Source organism: Trachinotus anak, unplaced genomic scaffold (assembly GCF_046630095.1).
Source record: "Trachinotus anak isolate AG129_WGS33_773 ecotype Australia unplaced genomic scaffold, CSIRO_AGI_Tana_v1 ptg000024l, whole genome shotgun sequence".
Classification (NCBI taxonomy): domain Eukaryota; kingdom Metazoa; phylum Chordata; class Actinopteri; order Carangiformes; family Carangidae; genus Trachinotus; species Trachinotus anak.
This window is the reverse complement of record NW_027273875.1, coordinates 5,329,935-5,352,376: the sequence shown is the minus strand read 5'-3', so window position 1 is coordinate 5,352,376 and position 22,442 is coordinate 5,329,935. Positions and strand designations below refer to the sequence as shown.

Genomic DNA, 22,442 nt, shown 5'->3' with positions numbered 1-22,442 from the left:
AGTCTGTTTTAAAAATACAATGTATCAAATGCATTAGAAACAAACATACCTTACAAAGTCTTACTTACTGTGCAGAATGATGTATGTACAGAGTTGGACAATAAGTAATAAAAACTGCTGAAGGGGGGAAGTTTATCTATACCTTAAATCTGATATTAAGTTAAGAAGATGATCATGTTCCAATATGCAACTTACATAACTGAGATGTGGAAACCTGAGGCTTAAAGAATGGATTTAACAGCGAAGTAGAAAACATCTTGAAATGAACAATGTTTGCTTATTCATACTGCATATTCTGGAGTTTTCACTGAGAGAGAAGGAGAAGATGTAATTTTAAGACTGTAACCGGTTAATTTGACTTTTTAGAGGAAAAATCATATCAGACATTTTTTTTAATTTAGAGTATCAGAGTATCTCCATGTCTTAAAACACATCATTTGAACACCGAGTCAGTCTTCAGTTCAGGAGTGCATGAAGAGACAGAAGACACTGAGACAGTCTAAATCCACACAGGAACATGAAGGAACAACCTACCTGCCAAGTATTGTGAAAAACTGTGCACAAGTGGAGGAGAACTGGGACAGTTTTAAAGGCACAGGGAGGCACACATTTACTGGGTTAGGTTTACTTTGTATGAAGTTAATTGATGCATCAAAAAAATATATTTTTTTCCATAGTACTGTATGTGAAAGATCCCACTGTGGGCACTTAACGGAAACAGGTCCAGAATATATGTAATATGGTGTCATGTGTATATTACTTGTTGGTGGGTATTAAATTTGCACGAATCAGTATGGAAAACTTATTTTGTATAGTGGTGCTGAACCCACAGAGAAGTAACACTCAACTCTGCGGTTTCCCTCAGCTGTAGGGAGAGTGTCGGCACCTTACAGTTCATTGTTTTGGTTTACGACCTGCAACTTTACAGTCTGATTCAGTCTCACCACTCTCATCTGCGTTGGCAGCTGCTTGTATAAACCCACTGCACACTACCTGCCCACCACTACACAACAGACAGACACAGCTGGTGACTGGTGAACATAGTGGAGCATTCAGTAACTACAGAGCCAGATACTTCCCTCAGGGTTTGGTGGAGACCAGACCACAGCTATTGCAATTGTTCCACTAACACAGCACCAAATGAATGCTCCCTGCTGAATGTGTAAATACACAATTGCTTGCTAACACTTCATATGGCCATAATATGAGAGTGTTGTGTTAACGGGGGGGAAATCAATGAATAAAAATCAACTGATTATTTGTGTGTGTTTGATTGAGTGTGATGTTGGTGTTTTCATTGGTAAGTGTGGTAAATGAAGAGAACAAATGTGATTTTCTTGGCATGGCATCCCATACGTACCAGCTATGTCCTTTAAAGCCACAACATATGGGGAGCAAAGAAACAGACAGAAGCAACAGAAGCTTTGTTGAAATATGCAGAGAGTAAATGTTTTGAATATTCATGACACACTGTACAGAGGACTTTCCACAGCACTGGTGGTTAAAGGGGACATGGTCAGCACACAAACCATTATAATTATATACAGACACTTTAACCTAAGTCTCAAGAGACAGAAGCCTATTAGTGCTCTTTGTTATCAAGGACCAACAAGTCTGTGAGAAAATGACTGATTTACTTGTAAGTATCTCCAGGAATGCAAAGCACATAATCGATGCAGGAAGGTAAACATATTGTTGTGAAAGACATTCTGAGATCAGGCACATATTGTGGGTCGAGTTATGATTTCAAAATTCAAAATTTTGTGAGATGTCTGTAGTTCATCTCATATGTGTTTCCATCTCTTCAGCAGATCTGCTTCCACACAAATAAAAGAGGACAATGTTTGAGAGGAATGTGCTTATTACTCCTAAGAAAGAAGTGGGCAAATGCTTCTTCAGAACACATATTTATGTCGCCACAGGTGATCAGATAAGTCATCACTGTGCTACCATTCCTTTGCTAAGCATATACTGAATGATTACTGTTGTTTTCTTACCTCCCCACTGCCAGATAATGCTGTTTGGAATTCATTATTTTCCAGAACAGGAGGTTTGTGATAAGTTGTATCAATATCAGCTGCCATCGTCAACATACAACTTTAACTAATCCTAATTCATGAATTTAGTAAGCTCTGCATCTTATAGGGAGCATGTATTATCCACTGTTAAATGAGTAGTATGAGAAGTATTTACAGCTGTGCTGCTTTACTGGAAACACTCAGCATCAGTTTAAAGGTTCTGTAAACGATCGCCACTGCCTCTAGATGTTGCACTAGACCACCAGCATCTCAGACCAAAACAAATGCTTCGTTAGCCACACCTCATGCCTCCGTTAGACCCCCCCCCCCCCCCGCTCACATCCTCAGGCAGCAAGGTGTCACAAAGCTGAGTGAAAGTGGCCACTAAACACAGAACAAGAGGCACAACTGACTAAAGTCAACCTGTGTACATGAGAGCCAACAAAAAACAACCACAACCATTAGCCCACGTACGCTAGCATTGCTGCTCCATGGCAATGCTAAAAGTTAGCAAGCTAGCGATAGCGACATTTGCTGAACAAATTCATTACATTAGTAACAGCGAGTCAGCTAGCGTTGTAATGCTACCGTAGTCAGACATGTAACATTATGTAGCATCAAGTCACTTACACATTGAGCAGAAGAAAAACCAGTTCTGAGTCAAGCTGGAGCCTTTAGCAGCTCATGGGGCTATTTATCCTGGTAAAGACAGACAACTATTGGCTCCACAGTCGGACTTGGAAAGATATTCAGCCTTGGACTTTATCCGCGGTTGCACAAATGACACCGACAATAAAGACACTGATGGAGCTGGAAAAAACTTTAAAAACTTTCTGAATGTTTTGACCCGCCATTGGCTGACCAGTATTTCTGCGATTTTCCCATGGGCAGTCGGCCTGTACTCTGGCCTCATCTCTCTTTGTAGGAGCCTTTTTAGACAAAAAAAAGTGTTTTTTTGGAATGAAATTTTGGAAGGTCGCTTTCACCTGAAGGCTGCATACTGTTCTGTGTCAGCTCGCATGTGGGCACGTGTTTTTAAATGTGGGGAAGGCCAAAGGTTTAGCAGGAGGAACTCAAACACACAAACGTCCCACATTTCCAGCCTGGTTACAAAAACAGAGAAACTCAGATTACAACACATGACTTTGTTCTCCACTCAGGACACTGTCACTCCGCTATACCTTTACATAGAAAATAGTTGTTTACTGCTATATTATTGTTCACAATATCGTTTAATCTTGTTTACAGAACCTAGTTGTCATTGCCGCTATTGCATGAAGATTGCAGTGATTCTATATTTTAACATTCAGTGTGAAAATGCATTTCATTCTCTGCTGAATGAGCAGACATTTAATAAATCTTGTTTTGCAGGCTCTGAATTGAAATCACAGACTTTTCCAAATAACACAAACAGATCAATCAATTTTACATGGGGTTAGGAATATCGATCACCTTAACAACAGAATGGTCGACAGTGGCTAAATGCCATGGCAGCAGTGAGCCAAGAAGGCTCTTTTCTGGGTTTGAAGGTGCTTTCTCACAATATGTGACATTAGCAATGATTTCTTTGCTACACCATGGCAACAGCATAAAAGCTGGACTCCTGCTATCTCACTTGCTGGCGGGGGGTCTCTTGACAGAGACAGCATCATTTAGTCAGCTCAAAGAGGATGTGACATGCTAATCCCTCCTGGTCTGCAACATCTGCTTAATACTGACCCATGTCCCGATTCACTGGCATCGGCCTCTGCCATAACATCTGTTTAAAGGTGACCCTGACCCCTGTGTAGTACCTTGGTGTAAAGTCGTACCTTTCTCTCGACATAGATCATTACCTCTGGCCAAACCAGCGTGTGCGATGTGTGTGAATTGAGAAGCATGTGAAGTCAGAGCTCAGTGAAAAACATCTGGTTCATCATGACCCTTCTGCCCCCAACCTCCGATAGAGTTACAACTTTTTCAACCTCTTTTCATTGTTACAGCTTTGCAGTGTCTGTCCGCCAGGTCTCTGTGCAAGGTGAAATTATAGTTGTAACATAATGAGTTTTGGGAACTGTATAATGACTTTAAAAAGATCTGCTACTGTCATAACTTCTTCATACTTCAGGGGACTTTTTAAAATAGGGCACAGTTAAAAAGTCTTATTGTATGAGGTCATGTATCTATATTTCTGTGACACAAAAATGGGCTCTCTATAGCTTAGATAATTCAAATCTGTGCACAAAAGCTTTTCTACTGTTTCATCTTTTTACAGTCCCCGTGTTTAAAATTTTAAAAAAGAAATCTAATCACAGGGCAAACTAATACACAGGCAGTGTGATAATGAGTGTAATGATAGAGTTAAAGGCATTTATAAAAAGATCCATGGTATTGGAAAAAATCTTGAAAACAATTTGATAAAGCCTGATTATAGAAGAAGTTGTCTTTAACATTTGGCCAATAAAGAGTTAAAGTTGACCTCTGAACTCTGGTTCTACGATGAACCTTGAAGGTAAGAATGAGGGCATCAGTACAAAACATGGTTTAGATCACTACACAAAGATGTGACTTCGCTTTTAGTAGACATAAAACCTTACTCATGACATTGTTCAGCAGAACAGATTACAAAATACATTTCATGGTATGAGGTTCAGTGAGAATGGTTCATATTTGTCCATATCAAAGGGAGAGGGAAAAGACAGTGATGAGAATAAGGAGAATTGCTCTTGTCAAAAGAAAAGATACAATACTTTTTGGTCTGAACTTGCAGCAATTACATAACACAAGCTGTCAGATCTGAGAGTAGGTAGTGTGTGTGTTTAGCTGCACAGTATATGTGTACATGAAATAGAGAGAAAAAATGCAAGAGAGAGTAATCTGTTTTAATTAAGTCTGATAACTCTGCAGTTCTTTAATGAGGCACCACCATAAAGACCACCAGAATACCCACACACCCTAACTGCCACAAAACACTCATTTAACATTGTGCTTTCTCATCAATTGGAACTGTGCCCTAAAATGTAGTCTGAAATGGACAGACCTGAGGCCTTTTATATCCTCCATTAGTTGTGCAGCAGATATAAATTAGCAGTATCACTGCAACCATGGCAGAATCCGGCCAAAGGCCGACTAATGCTTAGCCATCCCCCATAAAGCTCACATTCCACCATGATATACTCCTACTACACTGGTGTCTCACATAAAGTGAACTTCATAGGCATTTGGACAGACATACTGTGATGTTTTGTCTCTGAGCTGTTATTACTTCAGATGTGAAACAGCACAGCTGTTATTAGTTTTGTGTCCTGACTGTCAGCTTTAATGGATATGTTGTTCCACATGAAATGAGCAGTTGGAGAACTTCTGCCACATTTCATCAACTTTACTCAGTGGCAGTGCACCAAGAGCTGTGGAGACTATCATGGTAAAATGATCAGACAGTAAAATAAAATAAAATAAAATAATGATGATATGCTCACATTTAGTCGTAGATTTATGAACAGTAAAGTTACTTCATGCTGTAATGTTTCAAAAACAATTTTGTTTCAGTATTCTTCAAAATACCTTCTTTGATACTATGACCACATTAAGGGAGACAGCAAACACAAGAAGAGAAGTTCCTAGCATTAATCAGAATGGCAACATCGCATGTTTGTTGAACACTAAGCACCGAAACATCCCTTTGCTCAAACCTTTGATATTTTTATGGATATGTGAAACAAAACTAAAGCCAGAGCCGTCTGTAATTTGCCTAAACATTGCACACATAGTTCTCCATCTCAATAGGATGTCTCAGTAAAATCCTGCAGTTTTTTTGTTGTTACGTAAACATATATTTACCTAATGTCAGGTTTGCTATTGACACAAATGCTCATCCAGCTGCAGTATACTCTGCTTCACACTCGCACAGTTGCACAGCTGCTGCAATCTTTTCTCTCGGCCGCTGAGGAGCCTGGAATGGAGCAAGAGAAGTTTGCTCAAAGGGCGTCTGAGTGGTGGGTAATGAGTTATCTACTTGTGAGTGACATAATGTAAGTGACATCACAGGTAATATCACAAACAAGTTCCTCTAACTTTCTGATGGCTCAAGTGGGCTCACAGCCATTGTATCATGTGCACACTATACTTATTACTCTCATAAGCTGTGTGATTCACTTTAGATATTTGAGGTAAAAATGTTGCATATTATTGAATTAGTCATTACAAATTTTAAGACATCAACCATTAATCTAAGTTGTTAGTTATTTGCTTTGATGGGTGAATACACATTAGTTATTTAATTGTTTTGTTTTGTTTTGTTTTCAGGCCATACCCGTCATTGTTGGAGAAGTACACCTAAGACCACTGTGCTCAGGCTTAATGTTCATGTGTTGTCATCTCTGGCATCCAGGGTTATTGTGCACAGGCTCTTTGACAAGTATAATAAATGCACCAAAGTTGTGCATTTTCCCTTGAGCCCGAGCGTTTAAACCATAATGACATGTGACAGCACACCTGCTCGCGGAGATGAGATGCTTCGCCGCACGTCTTCCTGACATGAGGTGACTGCGCCTGTAAAAACATCTTAAGAGGAGGTCACCTGTCTGATCACCTTTGGCCTAAACTTCAGAAAAAGTCAAAGAGGTGCTGCTTGACGAGTATCTTCCTGGGTTCATGTGGGGAAAATTCCCTCAAAGTAAAGCTTGTAGACATCAAAGCTTTTTTCTCTCTGATGCCATGTTGAAGCACAGGAAACAGGTCATAGTGTGTGTGTGTGTGTGTGTGTGTGTGTGTGTGTGTGTTTGTGTGTGTGTGCGTGTGTGTGTGTGTGTGTGTGTGTGTGTGTGTATACACATGGTCAGCACAATTATTGAACATCAAACACCACTAACATGCTCTGCTGTCATCCCTGGCCGATCCCTCCAAAGTGAATCATCCTGCAAGGTAAATGGAGATCTGGCTACACAGGACACCACAGAGGAGAAAGGAGAGAAAGAGGGATGAAGAGGGAAATGAAGATGAGTTAAGGGGCCTGTGTTGAAGGCTGGTGATATAAAGGGAAAAAGTGGCTGTGGAAAAGATCAGGATTGATAGAGGGATGGACAGAAGTGGCTCAGATGAAGGGACTGAAAGGAGGCGACCAGAGATGTGGGCAAGTGAATCCCACATCATAAAGAAGAGGAATGTATTTGCATATGGAGCTGCTGATACTGTCGAGACAGCTCCAGCTCTCACAGCTGGCAGACTGACAGCACCGGGCAGGTGTGAGGCTCAGCATCGTGGCACATTCAGAAAGTGACACTTAGAGTTGTGTGTGTGTGTGTGTGTGTGTGTGGAGGGGGCACCATTCATCTTAAACAGCCCTTTGTGCATCTGCCTTCAAAAGTCAAGACGTACTGTATCAGTTCTCTCCCCAGCACATCCATCTGCATCCCTCCTTCTAATTGCCATTCCCTTTGCAACAGTTTTGTCTTCTCTCTCTCCCAAAGGTAAACCGAGGGACAGGAACGTGCATTATTGACTGAACAGTGAACATTCATGCAATTACACTATATGAAAACACAAGGTATGTGTCCATACTGATGACTGATATTTTAGGACTTATTAATTATGTTTGGATCTCAGCATCGCATATGAAGACGTTTAACTTGTCACTTTGTTGCTCGGCCAAGAGGTGGGCTATTCTTCATTCTGAAACCGTCTTGCACTGACAAACCTAAATGAATGCATCAATCAATATTCCCCCCTTGCTTCCCATCTGGTTTTATACCCTTGTCATTTCAGAGGTGGTGACAAAGCAGCAAATTTTAAAGAGGCAGCAAAAAATTGGGAAGATAACGGCAATATATTTTATCATCTTTCTCCAATTTAATATAACATGTCTGTATCTCATTTATTTTGCTCTGGGGCCATTTAAAATGACGGTAAAGTTTTACCTTATTAGCAAACCACTTTGTAATAAGTTGAATTCCAGGTCATTCATTAAATATTTGAATGTGGAGCCAAATTCAGCGGTTGTTTCCTTTTTGTGAAAAGAACACAGAATAACGGCTCAGAAACTTTCAATACCTCCTTGTCCCCTTTTCACTAAGAAACATGTTGACAAATCCAATATTTATTATAGGAAGTAAAATAAGTGAGAGCAAGAGAAGAAGAATAAGTTCAGAGAACTTGTATTTGTGGGTCTAAACTCTAGCTGTGAGGCTTTTGGTTTCCTCAGTAATGAGTTTGAAGTATTTTATTGGTGCCTTTCTGATGAAATGAATGTGTTTATTAAAGAGATCTAGTGTTTTTGGGTGATATAGTTGTGGGACAGAACTGTAACATTCACTTTAACATGACATTTAAGGTGTGATTAGCCATGAAACATCATATTGATAAGGTGGTGAATATAGATGTACAAAAATGCAGTGGCGGGTTTGGTGTTTCTGACAGCTCAGTTCACTATGCTCCATGCTATTTATTCATTGCATGGCTTCAAAATCCATTGTTGCCTGTCATCCCACCTGTCTCTTCCATCTGTCCTGTTATTATTCTACACCATCTAACGAAACTTGCGCAATACAAATGAAAGCGAATTTGGGAAAGTTCATACTTAATTTTCCCCAGGGAACACAAACACTTTGGAAATGAATGGCTGCAAAATCAGCTTGAGGGTAAGAGAGGGGGAAAAAAAAAAAAACACAATGCAAAACAACATTTTGCATGAAAAGCGATTTCTGTCTGGTCTTCCTCAACCTCCATGTCCCAGTTCACAAAACTACGGTGATTGATTCAGTGGTAATTGGCTTTTTTTCACTGACCCCTCACTTTTCATCAGGAGGAGAATCACACCTCAGCTGCAGAAATTCAGCCCCCTCCAGCCTGTATTTATTCCTGACAGGTGGACTGCTTTTCTTCAGTCTAACATGACGTCTTATTGCCATTATATAATCCCCCCCCAGCACCACTAGTCATCATCCTCTGACTCACTGAAAAGGGTGGATACCTCTCCCTCCTGTCTATCAGGCTCAGCTACATCCACACACACACACGCACACACACACACACCTCTCAGTTTCTCTCCCTTTTCTAGTCTTATATCCCTCTTTATATGTGCTCCATCTTTTCATAAATTTATGCACATTCTTCTGTCTCCTGATGCTGTTGGAACAGAAATGATGGAAGTCACACAGTCAAGATTTAAAGGATTTTTACTTTACCACCACGAGCCTGAGCCAATACCCTAAATCTAACCACAAGAACTACAGGCTTTTACAAGTGAATACATACAGATCTTACTTTTGCACTGTAATACAATGCATGCTCAAGTGTTTCAGTTTTAGGGATTTACTGTGATGCACCTTGAAACCTAAAGCTGTAAGAAAAGTCTAGTAGAAACTCTTCTTATTATAGGACTATATTATTGCGGCTTATACTGGAATTGGTTTGAGTGCATCATCGTGGATGTGAGTGAGGGTTCATTCATGAAGTGACCCCGGATAGAAACTTTAAGAAGTCATCTCCTCTAAGTTTCTCCCCCTCAAGCAAAATATACTTTACCGTTCCCTTTCAATGACTTTCCCCCTCATCACTTTGTCCTGAGACTACTTTTAAGTTCTTATATCATGTATCACAGCTGTTTTTGTATTACAGCCTTGTATGGACCGTCAACTAATACAGAAAAGAACCGCTCAGACAGCTGAAAGACCCCATGTGATAAATTGAATGGCATCATAACACCACCACCACACAGAGCGCAGATAGGGGAGCTGAGACACAACATGAATTATTCTTGTTAATAAAAATTCATGAACATGTGTCTGTGCATGTGTTTGCTCGTGTTTTTTATGAGTGTGTTCTGTGTGTGTGCAGGTTAATTTAGACATTTTCAAAGCCGCAGTGTTTATAGTGTATTATCAGTGCTTATCTCTCAGTATGAGGCTTCCAGAAGAAAAAAATTATGACAAAAAAAAAAAAATATATATATATATATATAATAAATAGAATAGAATCAGGCTTATACAGATGTTTTGGCAACTATTTATTCAACAATTTCCATTTCATACATGAGAACGAACCTCTAAATTAAATATAATAAACCCCACAGATAATGGGAGGAAAACACCTCCAATATGGTGCTATATATCGAATCAAGCCCTCTCATTACAGCTTGATATGAAACCCTTTATGTCACCAAGGTACATCAGAAGCTGAACTAACGTGTCTAGCTCTAATCCTGATCTTTACTGTGGATATCTGGTATTTAGTGAGAGATAGTGCGTCACAACTCCTTCCATCTAAAGACTGATATACATAAAGATGTGTGTTGCTACAAGAAAAAACAAGAGGACAAAAGCATTGTACTGCTTACATACCATAAGCTAAAATTAGATAACATTGTGTATAAACACAAATTCTATTGTTATTGAAACTCGTGATTATTTGCAGCATATTTCTAAATCTCAGTATTTCAAGTCAGTGATCATATCAAAAAACAGCTTCTTAAGTCTAATATCCCAATGACAGCGAGATGACAGAATTACTGAAGAATCACTGAATAATTTTATTAACATTGTGATAATCTTTAACTCAACAAATACATGGTGTCAGCATACAGGGACTAGCAGAGTGAGAAGTGCTCGCAAGTCCCCCTTTTAAGACAGAAAACAAACAAACAAACTTAAAAAAAAAAAAAAAAAAAAAAAAAATCTCTGAATGAAATATATTCCTGAGATGCAAAACAAAAGAAATAGATATAATGAAAAAAAAAAAAAAAAAAACATCACTGTGATAATATGGAGATTGGGCTGATTGATTCTAGTGTCAATATTGCAGAGGAACACAGTGGTGCGCTAAAGCCAAACTGTACAGCAAAGACATATGAAGGGTCAGAGGAGACAGGACTGGACTTGGCCATGTCATGCTATCATCACTGCTGTGGTGAACAAAACCATGAGTTAAAACAAAATGTAAACCAATACAGGTAAAAAAAAAAAAAAAAAAAAAGGAAAAAAAAAAATTATATTATGACTCAAAGTGGCCATCACTTTCATATCCTTCCCTTTACAATGAGGGATTCAGAGTTGATATTTTTAATTGATATGGGCCTCTAATTTCCTGAGACTTGGGATATGCACGCGCAGAGTCGGGGCAGGATGCATGTGCGTGTGGCCTGACTGACCCGCACTTGTTTTGTGATCACATGTGGCCCACGGGGCAATGCAGTGTGGTGAAAAGTCTGTAGCAGGATGGATACACAATGTGGCCTCAGCAAGTGGAGTTTTGGACAAGCTTCAATAATCACCAATCACATGAGCTCGTCTCATCCCTCTCAGGCAGGAGCGAGCTGGAGGTGCAAGGCACAAATAAACAGCTCCACACGTATGCATCAAAGGGCGTTCTCATGTCCCTTTTTTTAAAATCTGAATTTACATTATTTTATAACATATTGATGTCAGTGTACTTAGTCAACACTGACAGTAGCTTGAATTAGAATATATATATATATTTTTTTGTTATTATTGTCTGTTGCCTGGAGCACACACACATATGAGCCCTGCTGCTGTATAATGTCTGCAGGTTTTAATCAGCTGAAATACAATGATCCTACAACCTACAGGCAGTTGTGAAACAGTACTAGTATAAATCACCCATTAATCTAATCCATTACAAACTGCTTCAATCACATTAAGATGTATTTTATATGTAATAAAATCTGTTAGATTAAATCTTTGTAAGATTAAAAGTAGTTAACAGCGAAAGAGGCAGACCTCAACAGACATAGAGGTTTTTTTTGTGATTTTGTACAAGTCTGTAAGTGCCTTCACCAACATGAAAATAGATCACAAAATTGTTCGCAATTTTATGCCAAAATTGCGACCAGTATGCAGAAACACACAACCTCAGCTGCATCACTCCCTCCTCAGTCAAAGAAAGTGGTTTCATTTAGAGCCAGCAAATGACCAAACAGAGACAAGTCTAAAGAACAAAAAAACACCACTGTGACTATCCTCACTGCCTTGCTGCCAGGATGAAATTAGAGGCCCATGATGTTGTGGATATCAACCAAACTGATATACATATAGGAGACCAAGGAGGCAACAAGTTTAAAGCTTAGTTTCAACCAACAACAACAAAGAAACACATCTGATAACTGACCCCAGGATGTAACAGAGGTACAGTTGATTCTATCACAGTAAAATAGTTGATGGTATGTGCCAGGCTATTAAAATAACAAATTAAAAAAGATTCAGGTTTGGTCTAACTATTATAAAAAGCAATTTGCAACAAATTAGCTCATTACTGTCATGTCAAAACACATATTTACATGTGGCTTTCAGAAAAAAAAAAGAAAAAAAACACATTTCACCACTTACTAAAAAATATCCACCAAATAAGTCAGAGTGCATAATTCAGTAAATGTTTCATTTCTAATGCAAACACCAACTCATCACTGCAGACCTGGTTATTTATGAGTGTTCATTTAATATAAAACAGCCTCTTTCTCTGACTTCAGAATCAACAAATCCATTGGACCACTTTCTTATTTCTAAGATGGACACACAGATGTAAAGCAACAGAAAATATGACTTTAAGACATAATGAAAAGAAGTAGATAAAAAAAAAAAAAAAAACCCGAAACATTACATTGTTGTGATAAATACAGGTTTTCTAAAGACCAGAGCCAGCCTAGAACACTTTAGTCTGGATCTACTGAAGGTTCGTGGTGAGGCTTAAGTTGCACCTGTAAATGGTGCATTGATTGAAAGGCTCTAAAAGAATAAAATATGAAAACTGTATTCAAAAAAACTGTATTCAAAAAAAAAAAAAAATGTAAATCCTACATCAGTGGTGACAGGCATCGATCAAATGATTCCCAACTTGTGATTCACTCCAGCACTGCTTGAGTTATAACACATGGAGAAAGACCTTACTTGCTGACCTCATTTGCATAATGTTGTAAATTGGCCACTGAATTGGAGACAGCTGGGCCCACTATTTTATTGCCCTTGGTAATATTTTGCTCCCATTTAGCAGATTAGTGCCTTGCCTTTAAGTCTTTCATTTCAGAGGCCACAGTGCTTATTACTCTTTCACAGGAGAGTAAATCAACCAAATTCCTGCAAACTGATGAAAGATGAATAGCAGGGACACGTGAAAAGAAACCGAAGTTGTTTACTGGGATATGTTACGTTTGTGAGTGTGAAACTTTCTTTGCCTCCTATATAAACATTATGTTTCAATTAGATTTCAATTCCAATTTGTATTTCCAGGATTTGGTGAATACAGGTGCACTCTTTTCTGTTTCAGTGGACAAAAGGCCACTGTACAGGAAACCATTTTTTTCACACCAATTTTGTGTTTTTTTCTTTTTTGTCATCATATTTTCCACAACACCAAATCTTTTAGATGTGTAGCACTGAAAAGCATGCCACAAACACAAGAAGCCACTGTTCTCCAGAGTTACAAATATACTTTCATTGTGGTTCTCTCTTAAATAACTTCAGTTCAAATAAATTAATCATGATAAAGAACCAAACAAAAACATGCTAATGTGTATTACCAAAGTTTAGTTCTCACACATTATATACATGCCTTGTGCCAAAACAAAATACATCTGTTTAAAATATTTCAAATAAGGATTATGCAATGAAAAATGAAAAAAAGTAAATAGAAAGGTGGCTAATATACAAATTTGAAGGAGTACGGGAATCCAGAATTTAACATCAATTTTCACAATTAACCACATTTTAGCAGACACAATATACAGCAGGGAGCTTAGAACCATTTAAACCAAAAATATTAGAAACATTTCTTTAAATAAAAAAACATGATTCAGTTTACATTTTCAAAAAGATGCACTGTATTTTTTTTCTCCAGAATTAAATCAAAGACAGCCTTGTCTTCTTTTCACTACCCATTTGAATAGAAGAAACATTCCCAGGGTGGAACTAGTTGTTGGCAAAGGAATACAGTTACTCATTCAGACATTTTTGTGCTTCTCTATTGTCTTCACTTTTTAGTTTTGGAAAGGAGGCCCCTGTAGATCCAGACCCAGCACTCATACACCATTTCCTTTTTTAATCCTTTAATCTTTTTGTCTTTTCTTTTTTTTCTTTTCTTTTCTTTTTTTTTTTTTTTGCTTGAAGACCCCATGAAATGAAAATCAAAATTCAGTTCATGGAGAACGACTAAATAAGAAAAGCGGTTCTGCAGTTTGAGAGGTGGCTGTGGATGATGTGTTGGTGATTTCTGACTTTAGCTATATTGTTAGAAACTAGTTCAACAGAAATTTAGTTAGAAGTGGTAATACAAAGGGAAAAAAAGTGAATATAGTCACTATTTTTATTGTGTTATAATATGACTGGTTGCGTATACAAACCACCATGGAAAGCTGCCTGGACCTCAAGCTTACATGAGGTATCAATCAAAATGACATTACAGAGAGAGCGAGGAAATAATGATTCAACACTAAAATTCCTGTACATACTGTAACTGTGTACTTTTATTTTATTTTATTTTTTTAGCCCGTAATACCTCCTAATGGTTTATTTTACATTTCACAGGGTCCTTCAGCCTTAAAACTATTTAACTGTGTCATTAACATAAACGCATTTTTTCAAAGAGAAAAAACTAAACTCACTTCAGTACAATTTATACAGCTTTTAGAGAGAGGAGATCGATTCTGTCTGTACATCTGAACCCTTTATGTGAAGAACAAACTACTGTAAGCTGTCAAGAGGACACTGAAGGTGTTGGTGTTCTGCTAAACTGCAGCCTGGACAGTGCAGGAATATACAGACAAAGGTACATAGGTACAGCAGATTTAGCAAATGGGTTTATATAACTGATTGAGTTCATTTGATGGAATGCTTCATCTAGCATCTTTCATATATTTTTGGTGTGTAGTCTCTGCTCTAAACAATACCACATTACCCTTCATTACCCCTACCCTAATAATGAAAATCATATTATACACTTATCTGACAAACCTTGCTACAGTGTTACGCAAAACCTTCTTCTTATCTTACAAGGGTCAACTGTTTAATTACAAGTCTATTTAGAGGAGATGGAGTTGGGGGGAGGTGGAGCATCTAAAAGTACCATATTCAGTGTGATAGACATGTATAAGGCGTAAACAGCACAGATCTTCGTTCAAATAATAATTAAAAAAAAAAAAAAAAGACGCAATGCATAATCAAAAGCTGTGAACTAAGCAATGAAATGATGGTCCAGGTAACCATCTAACAAAGCATTTACATTGCTACTGACAGACGATACATGAAGGCATTGACAGAAGTTCAATGGCGTCTGTATTTTTAGGCACCGTGTTGATGTGAAATATGATATGTGTTTGTGGTTGTGTGTGAACAAAGGGGATATAGTATGTGTTTGGGCGTCTGCTTGGAGGGAAACAGGAGTCAAGATGAACAAGGGGCAATGTAAGAAGCAGTCATGGTAGATACACAGATTTCCAGGAACTGATGTCAGAGATGAGGAAAACTATGACAAAGGGTACCACTTCAGCAGCAACGGCAAGCTGCCTGGCTGCCAAAAAGAAAGTAAAGAAAAAAAAATAATGGAAATAAAAAAGGACAAGATGTAAATGATAAAAATGGGCTCAAAAAAGGCAATAACAGGAAAACACTTGGGGAACTTCTCTGTCTGTGGACTGCCTGCGGGTTCCTCGTGTACACGATGGGGGCAGTGGTCAGAGGTGGAGCAGAAAAGGGGGATACAGCAAGAGAGAAAGAGAAATACAGAGACTGAAAGAGGAAAAGGGAGGAGGAGAGAGCTGCACAGCTCCCCCTGCAGTCTAAATGAAGTATTCTTTCTTTTCTTCTGCGTGCGCGTGGTTGCCCTCAGCGTTGATGATGGCTGTGTCGGCGTCGGGCGCATCGTCCGCTCCTTTGGCTTCGTTTGTCAAGTATGTTCCTGAGGAAACGAAAGAGCAAATCTATATCAAGGAAAACAAATACTGAGCAGCCCTGCGTGGTGTTTGCTGCCTGAGGCGAAAAAACACATCTGAAGACAACATCAGTAATGCTACATTATTCATATACAGAGTGATGAGAAGCCAGGATAGTGCTGGATATGTAAATACGGCAGAGAGTAGGTGTGTAAAAACCCTGCATCAACAAACACCTTTTAGTGTTCTCAGTGGTGGCAGTAAAGGCTTCAAATTGTGCCTTCAAATGATATGATGCAGCTCTGACTATAAGAAATACATTTTTGTAGCATCGGTGTTGGAGACTGACCATTAACGTTAAACCCCAGGCTTTTTTTGCTCATTTCTCTCACTTCTCAGTAGCGGAGCTGCTAAATGTTTTAGCTAAGTATGCTTTGTTTACTTTGAGAATAAGTTTGGCTGCTCAGAAATGCCATCAAAACAAATCAATAGGCATGTGCTACATGAAGAGTTGAAGAAAAAAAATGTATATGTCTTTTGGGCAGATAAAAATGACCTACATTTTGGATCTACACTTCCCTTAGTACTTTGTGGGATGTCAACAGGAAATTTAATATCACCATGGATGATATTATAATATAATGGATGGTAGCTCCAAGCTGTCTGACATCTAAGTGGATTTGTGGACATTTATTTGTGATGGATATTAAAGATAATAACATCCTCAGTTTAGGTCCAAAATGTGTGTATCGTGTGTTCAGATTTGACTGAGTTATGACTCTGTGAATAAGGAGTACAAAATTTGACCCAAGACAAAAAAAAAATATTAGACATAATAACTATCCATCATCTTATGTGTGCAAGACTTTTAAGCCTTCTTCTCCACTGCAGGTGTGTCACACTTTGTAACATGGGAATTGGGGAAGGACTCCGATGTCTAATGGGACAAGTACGACACGCTCCACTAGCCCCATGAGCCTTGAGAGAGTCAGGTCTGGTCCACTGTGGTTTTACCTTTATGCCTGGCCAGGTATCTTCCCAGAACAATGATTAAACACAAGGTGACAAAGACGACTACAGCCACCACTCCTCCGATCAGGGCATGGTCAGTTCCGTGCTGCCCCAGAGCGTTGGGATCTGAGGAAAGACAGAGAGAGAAACAAAGAGGGCAGATGACGGCATCGGCTGGTGAGGTGAGTGAGGGCAGGGGAACAGTGTAAGGCACACAATACAAAACAGGGCAAGAAGGGAAGAGAAGATTATTCCCAGCTCGTTCCTGATCTAATGATTGTTCTGAGCTGCTGTCATTCCTCCCTCCTCTCACATCATGCAGTCAGAACAGAGCTGCCTCGCTCTGTGAGAATAATAAGATGGAGAGAGAGAGAGAGAGAGAGAGAGAGAGAGAGAGAGAGATGGCACACTGAAACAAAGAGCGGCTACAGGCAGAGACACATTCACCCTGCAAAATGAAGGAAAAGAGAGAATGAAAGAAGGACTCAGAAAAAAGAAGTGAATAATTCAGGACTACCCCACCGCCCGTCCCAGTGTGCCGCAGGAGTCCCCAACATGCAAACCAGGGCAGCAGAGGAAGGGTAGTACACAGTAAATAAATCATCACACCAAAAATAAAAAATAAAAGCAAAGATAAATCTTTTTCTGTTTCTTGGCGAGGAAGGATTGTTATTAGGAAAAGGAATTAGGTGGTAGACAGTTGGTACAGGTCCCTAACAGTTGAAATGATAGTAAGAGTCACGAGACCGGGACGCTGCATGATTAGCTTGTTCACGCCTCATGCAAAAACCCATAAAAGGTTCCCCTTTCTTTCAACAGTAGCTTATTTCCTTTATTAACCTTTTTCACTTCCTCTTTTTCACAAAGTCTGACTTTATGGCTGTTGAGATAAGAGTCAGGACGTGACACTGACAGTGTACCGACCCCACTGTAGGTGAATCTAAAAAAAGTTGACAGTGACAGCAATGGGGGAGATGGGTAACGGAATAACCTGTATTATTCATATCAGTCTATGACACCTGAGAAATTAGCACTCATCTCATTATCCCCCTCTGAGTGCCAGGGCATGCCATATACAACCCTGTCACTGTGTGTGTGTATGTGGGCTCATGATAGCTAAAATATGGCAATGTCAGAGCAGGGCGAGCGGTGATAGACAGGCGGTTTAGACATACAGCACACGTCGCATTTTGACGTGTTTTCTCTTCAGTATTCTCCTTTTCTTTCAGAGTCCGCCCATGTGGCCAAATTGAACAGCTGGCTTGCTCTCGCCCCATAACTCTCCACCGTCTGAGTGACCAGGCCGTCACACTTCACTGCTTCAGGGTGGACAAATACACACTCATGCCGACACGCGCACTCATACACACAGACGTGCGGAGCGTGGTTTCACTGCGCCGCGGTTCTGCTTGGTCAGTGGAGCAGAGAGTAGAGGAATGTTCCCCTGGCGCGGCCCAGCAGGGCGAGGACTCAGGCGTTTAGTTACACACATGGCTGTGTCTCTTCACCTCTGTCAGTCAGTGTAGTGAGTGGTTTTCACCATCGTACACACTCACTGTCTGACTGCTGCACTTCAGTTCAGCTGCTACAACCCAGTGCGGGCACAAACAAGCCATGACCATACAGTCATATGTCTGCCTATTGAGGGCTACGCACATTGGCCATGCAATATGCTGGTGTCATGTCCAAGTGGTTGGGCTGCGAGCCAAACCCCTTGACACTTCTGGAACATGTTGTCTGATCTGACTGCTACTGCAATGCTTTTGACCTTAAAGGAACGCGGCGCTGAAAATCTAACCTGAAAGGTTGCCCTGAAAGGATTATAGCCTGTGCCTTAACAGAGTCTAACCACTGACGTCTTATTCACTGTTGATTTGCATGTTCAGTATCTTCCAAAAACTCACACTGTACACAACTTAAAAAAAAAAACAAAACAAAAACTTCTCACAGTATATGATACTTCCTCAGAGCTCCACCATATATTTGGTGATTTACTGGAAAAGTGGCAATTGCCACAAACTGAGCATGCGCATCAATTGCAAGGAAGCTGATTATGCTGCAGTAGTGGTTTGAGATGTTTTAGTGTTTTTTTTGTGCCATGACTCTGCATTTCTGTTTAATAGCTACCGTTGATCCAGGCTGACAACAGCAGTCATCTTCAAAGGAGATAGCTACACAATTTAATGGGGAACTGCACCAATCTTACCCATCTAAGCACTGGTGTCGGGGACTGCATACACTGCATATGTTAAACAAAAGGTTGTATGAAGCCTTTTGCAGATACAGAGAGAGCTGCTCCAAGTCTGATAAACTGCCTCAAGTGATGTCACTTATGAAACAACTGGAGCCTGTGACATAAAGTCTTCATAACTTACAATCTGTGAATACAATAAATATGAGCACCTTGGCCTTCAGGTACAAAACATGGTTCATGTATTGTGTTCTTATGTATTCGGTTCGAGTCCATTGCTACTTGTGGAAGGAAAAAATACAGCAAGGCTGTACAAAGACATACAGAGAACGGAAATGGAAAAAAAAAAAGAGATTAATGGACAAGAAAAGGCTGAAACTTCGGTTGGAGCGAGACGGAAAAGGAAAGACGACCATGAGGAGAGGGATATAGAGTGGAGGGTTATACATTTTTATGGCTCCAGAACACATTATCTTTTAATAAGGGCACATACATTCTTCTCTGTGTGATTTAATATGAGAGCGTTGCAGAGCAAACTCCTCTTTTAATATTTATAACACTCTCCTTGTCGCCTGGCCTTGCGATTTGGGCTTGTTTAATAAGTTAAAGGGGTTCAGGGCTTCTGTGAGCCACTGTTTGGCCGAACTGAACCAAAAGTGTTACGTCTCAAACTGCCCCACTAACTCCTCATCTGATCCGTTCCACTGATGCTGGCTCCATATGGGGTTACTGTCAGAGGATATGTGACAGCAGTACGGTGTGGATTTTCGAGGATGCGTACAGACTGGAAATGAAAAGAATAGATTAAATGACATTCCGGAAAGAGTGCCAAGCATACTATACATTCAAATAAAAGCATGTGTGATGGCTGCTGTGCATTTTAGGTCAAATCTCTAGACTGACTCACTGTCCATGACTGAAATGTGACTAAACCAAACAATCGTTAATCCTTGAAAGGTCCCAAAAACGTGGTACACAGATTTGGAAATTACACTGCCTGATCTGACTTTCACTCCTGCAAATTCATACATTAAGCAGTGAACTCTACTTCACTTCAATCCTCGGTCAATGACTCGGTTGGTTTGTTCAGTTGACGATAATACCACTTGTTAAATGGGCAACTTACTGGATGTCTGTATTTAACTTGTGCTCTTATCGCATTCTCTTTAACGCCATATTTTCTCTCAAGGTCTGAAAAACTTCAGAGAAGTTTCCCATCCTGTGAAGGATTGTTAGAGGAACTCTTGGGCCTGACTGCACATCATCCTCTGCACTGCCTTTCATCTAAAGCCATCTCTTAAATTAACAATTTCAACTGATCAGACGCAGTGTCCTTGAATCGTATCAGCATACTAGTCAAATGGTATTTACATACTGTAGCTTAACATACACTTCCGCCTCTCTTGCTCTTCCCCTCTTGGTATTAAATCTTTTAATATTAAAATTCATGCCCTGCAGGCATCTTTGTCTTCCTCTGGATTATGCTTTTTCCTCTCTCAATCTCAGATATTGCTCTGTGAAGCAATGGTTCCAGATGCTCAGATCAATAAAGCAGCTAGCTTAAGCACGGGCTTATAGAACTGCAGTGTCCTTGTGTCTGCGCTGTGGGTCAGGGAATCTTTGAGTGAGTGTGTGTGTGTGTGTGTGTGTGCGTGCGTTTATGAGTTAATATGAACTCTGATTTTTACATGCATGAGAAACACACAAAAAAAATCTTTGGAAGCCCTGGAAATTGAGGGGTGACTTTTTACTGACTTTTAAGCAGCTATTATGGAATTTTTTGGAATAATTAAGAGATTCTTACTCATACATAGGCTATAGCCTTGTAACCTAACAAAAAATTGGACCAAAACAAAACACAACAAAATGAACTCTTTACACCTCATATCCAAAGGCTTCTATATTTTTATTTCTATATGTTGTTTTTAAATGAAAACCCAGTAATGCCCAGCGCCCAGTAATAGCTTTGGTTGTGAAAACACTTCACATTATGTCATCAAATGTAAAAACCTAAAGACTCGTCATTAATTCCACTGCAGTGTTGTTAAGTTAAAGCTAGATACACAGGAGGAAACAGTGAGACGACGAAAAGTGCCTGCAGCCTTCGCTTGTTCGATGAGTCAATTACGCTTTTTGGCTCAGGCTGGAAACTCACCAATCTGCATCTAATGCTAACTCTATTGCCAAGATGAAAGAGTCCCTGGAGGCTGTAGCAGAGGGCAGAAAGACACGTGCGTACACTTCTGAGTGCATGCACCCATGCATGTGAGACTTTGACAGACAGAAAAGAGGAGAAGTTACCAAAGCAAACGTGTGTGTTTGTGTGTGTGTGTGTGTGTGTGTGTGTCCTTGCACATTATTGCTTGCTGGGTCAGAGTGGATTAATTAGATTCTGAAAACAAATTATTTCTGCTAATCATTCAATAAAGCCCACACGTATACTTGGACACTATCTTGAATATTCAACCACCTCCTCTCTCCTCCCAGAATGAAAAGAAATTGTGGTCAGCAGGGTAACAGCATGAAGTTATAAGCAAAGATAATTAATCATATGAATTCATTAAGTCACGTGCAAGAATCACTCTCTCAAAGCAGCGCTACGTTCTGCAAAATCCACAACCACTTCAAAACAGCAATAAAGTACGACAAAGGATGAAGCAGGGAGATAACATCCTTCCTACACCTGTGGTGACTTAATCAAGATTGTGTCGCTGTGGGTTTTCAGATACTTTCTGTCATAACCCACATTATGCTGCTGGTTAGCTCGGGGAGAACCGCATTGTGTGAGCCAACTGCAGAACAACAGCAGCAGAGACAGTAGCCCACACAGAAACGAGTGATGCTGGAGGAGGAGGAGGCAGGTTGCCGCCACAACAATCCCCAGAGGGAGAGAAAAATAGAGAGAGAGAAAAAAACGAATAAAGGATTGAATAAAACTTCATGTCAACAAGTGAAAATTAGACTGCATTGTGTGTGTGTGTGTGTGTGTGTGTGTGTGTGTGTGTGCATGCATGCAGCATGTGTGTGCTTCTTCAACATTGCTGAAAGTATCCTCTGCTATTGAGATGTAATGAATAGAAGGCCTATTACATGTAATTCATAACACTTGCCTCAGGATCTAATGATTTCTCTTTTTCTGTTCTACACTTTATTCCAAATTGTTGCTATAATTCTTCCCCAAAGCGAGTTAATGTGACAGGTCATCAATAAGCTTAGCCTGCAATAAGTGGAAAGACCTTTGCATTATGTTTTAATTTCTCCTGTGCTCCTCAGCTTTATGGTGTAAAGAGTGGAGAGTGGAGGGAAAATGGAGTGAAGATGGTCGACTGTTCAATATTTAACCGTTCCCCCCTGGGGATGCTGCAACCCGACC

At 39.7% G+C, this 22,442-nt stretch overlaps 1 protein-coding gene across 4 annotated transcripts in view; it reads right to left on the bottom strand.

The window, feature by feature from the left end:
- Positions 1–14,045: 14,045 nt before the first annotated feature.
- cadm2a (cell adhesion molecule 2a) overlaps positions 14,046–22,442 on the bottom strand; it is a 193,751-nt gene continuing 185,354 nt past the window's right edge. For all 4 annotated transcript variants that reach the window (XM_071460808.1, XM_071460805.1, XM_071460807.1 and 1 more), the window contains 2 exons: positions 16,882–17,004; positions 14,046–15,893 (listed from right to left, as the gene is read on the bottom strand). In XM_071460808.1, the coding sequence (XP_071316909.1) occupies positions 15,775–15,893; positions 16,882–17,004 (242 nt within the window). In that variant the 3' untranslated portion in view covers positions 14,046–15,774. The remainder of the gene's footprint in view (positions 15,894–16,881; positions 17,005–22,442) is intronic.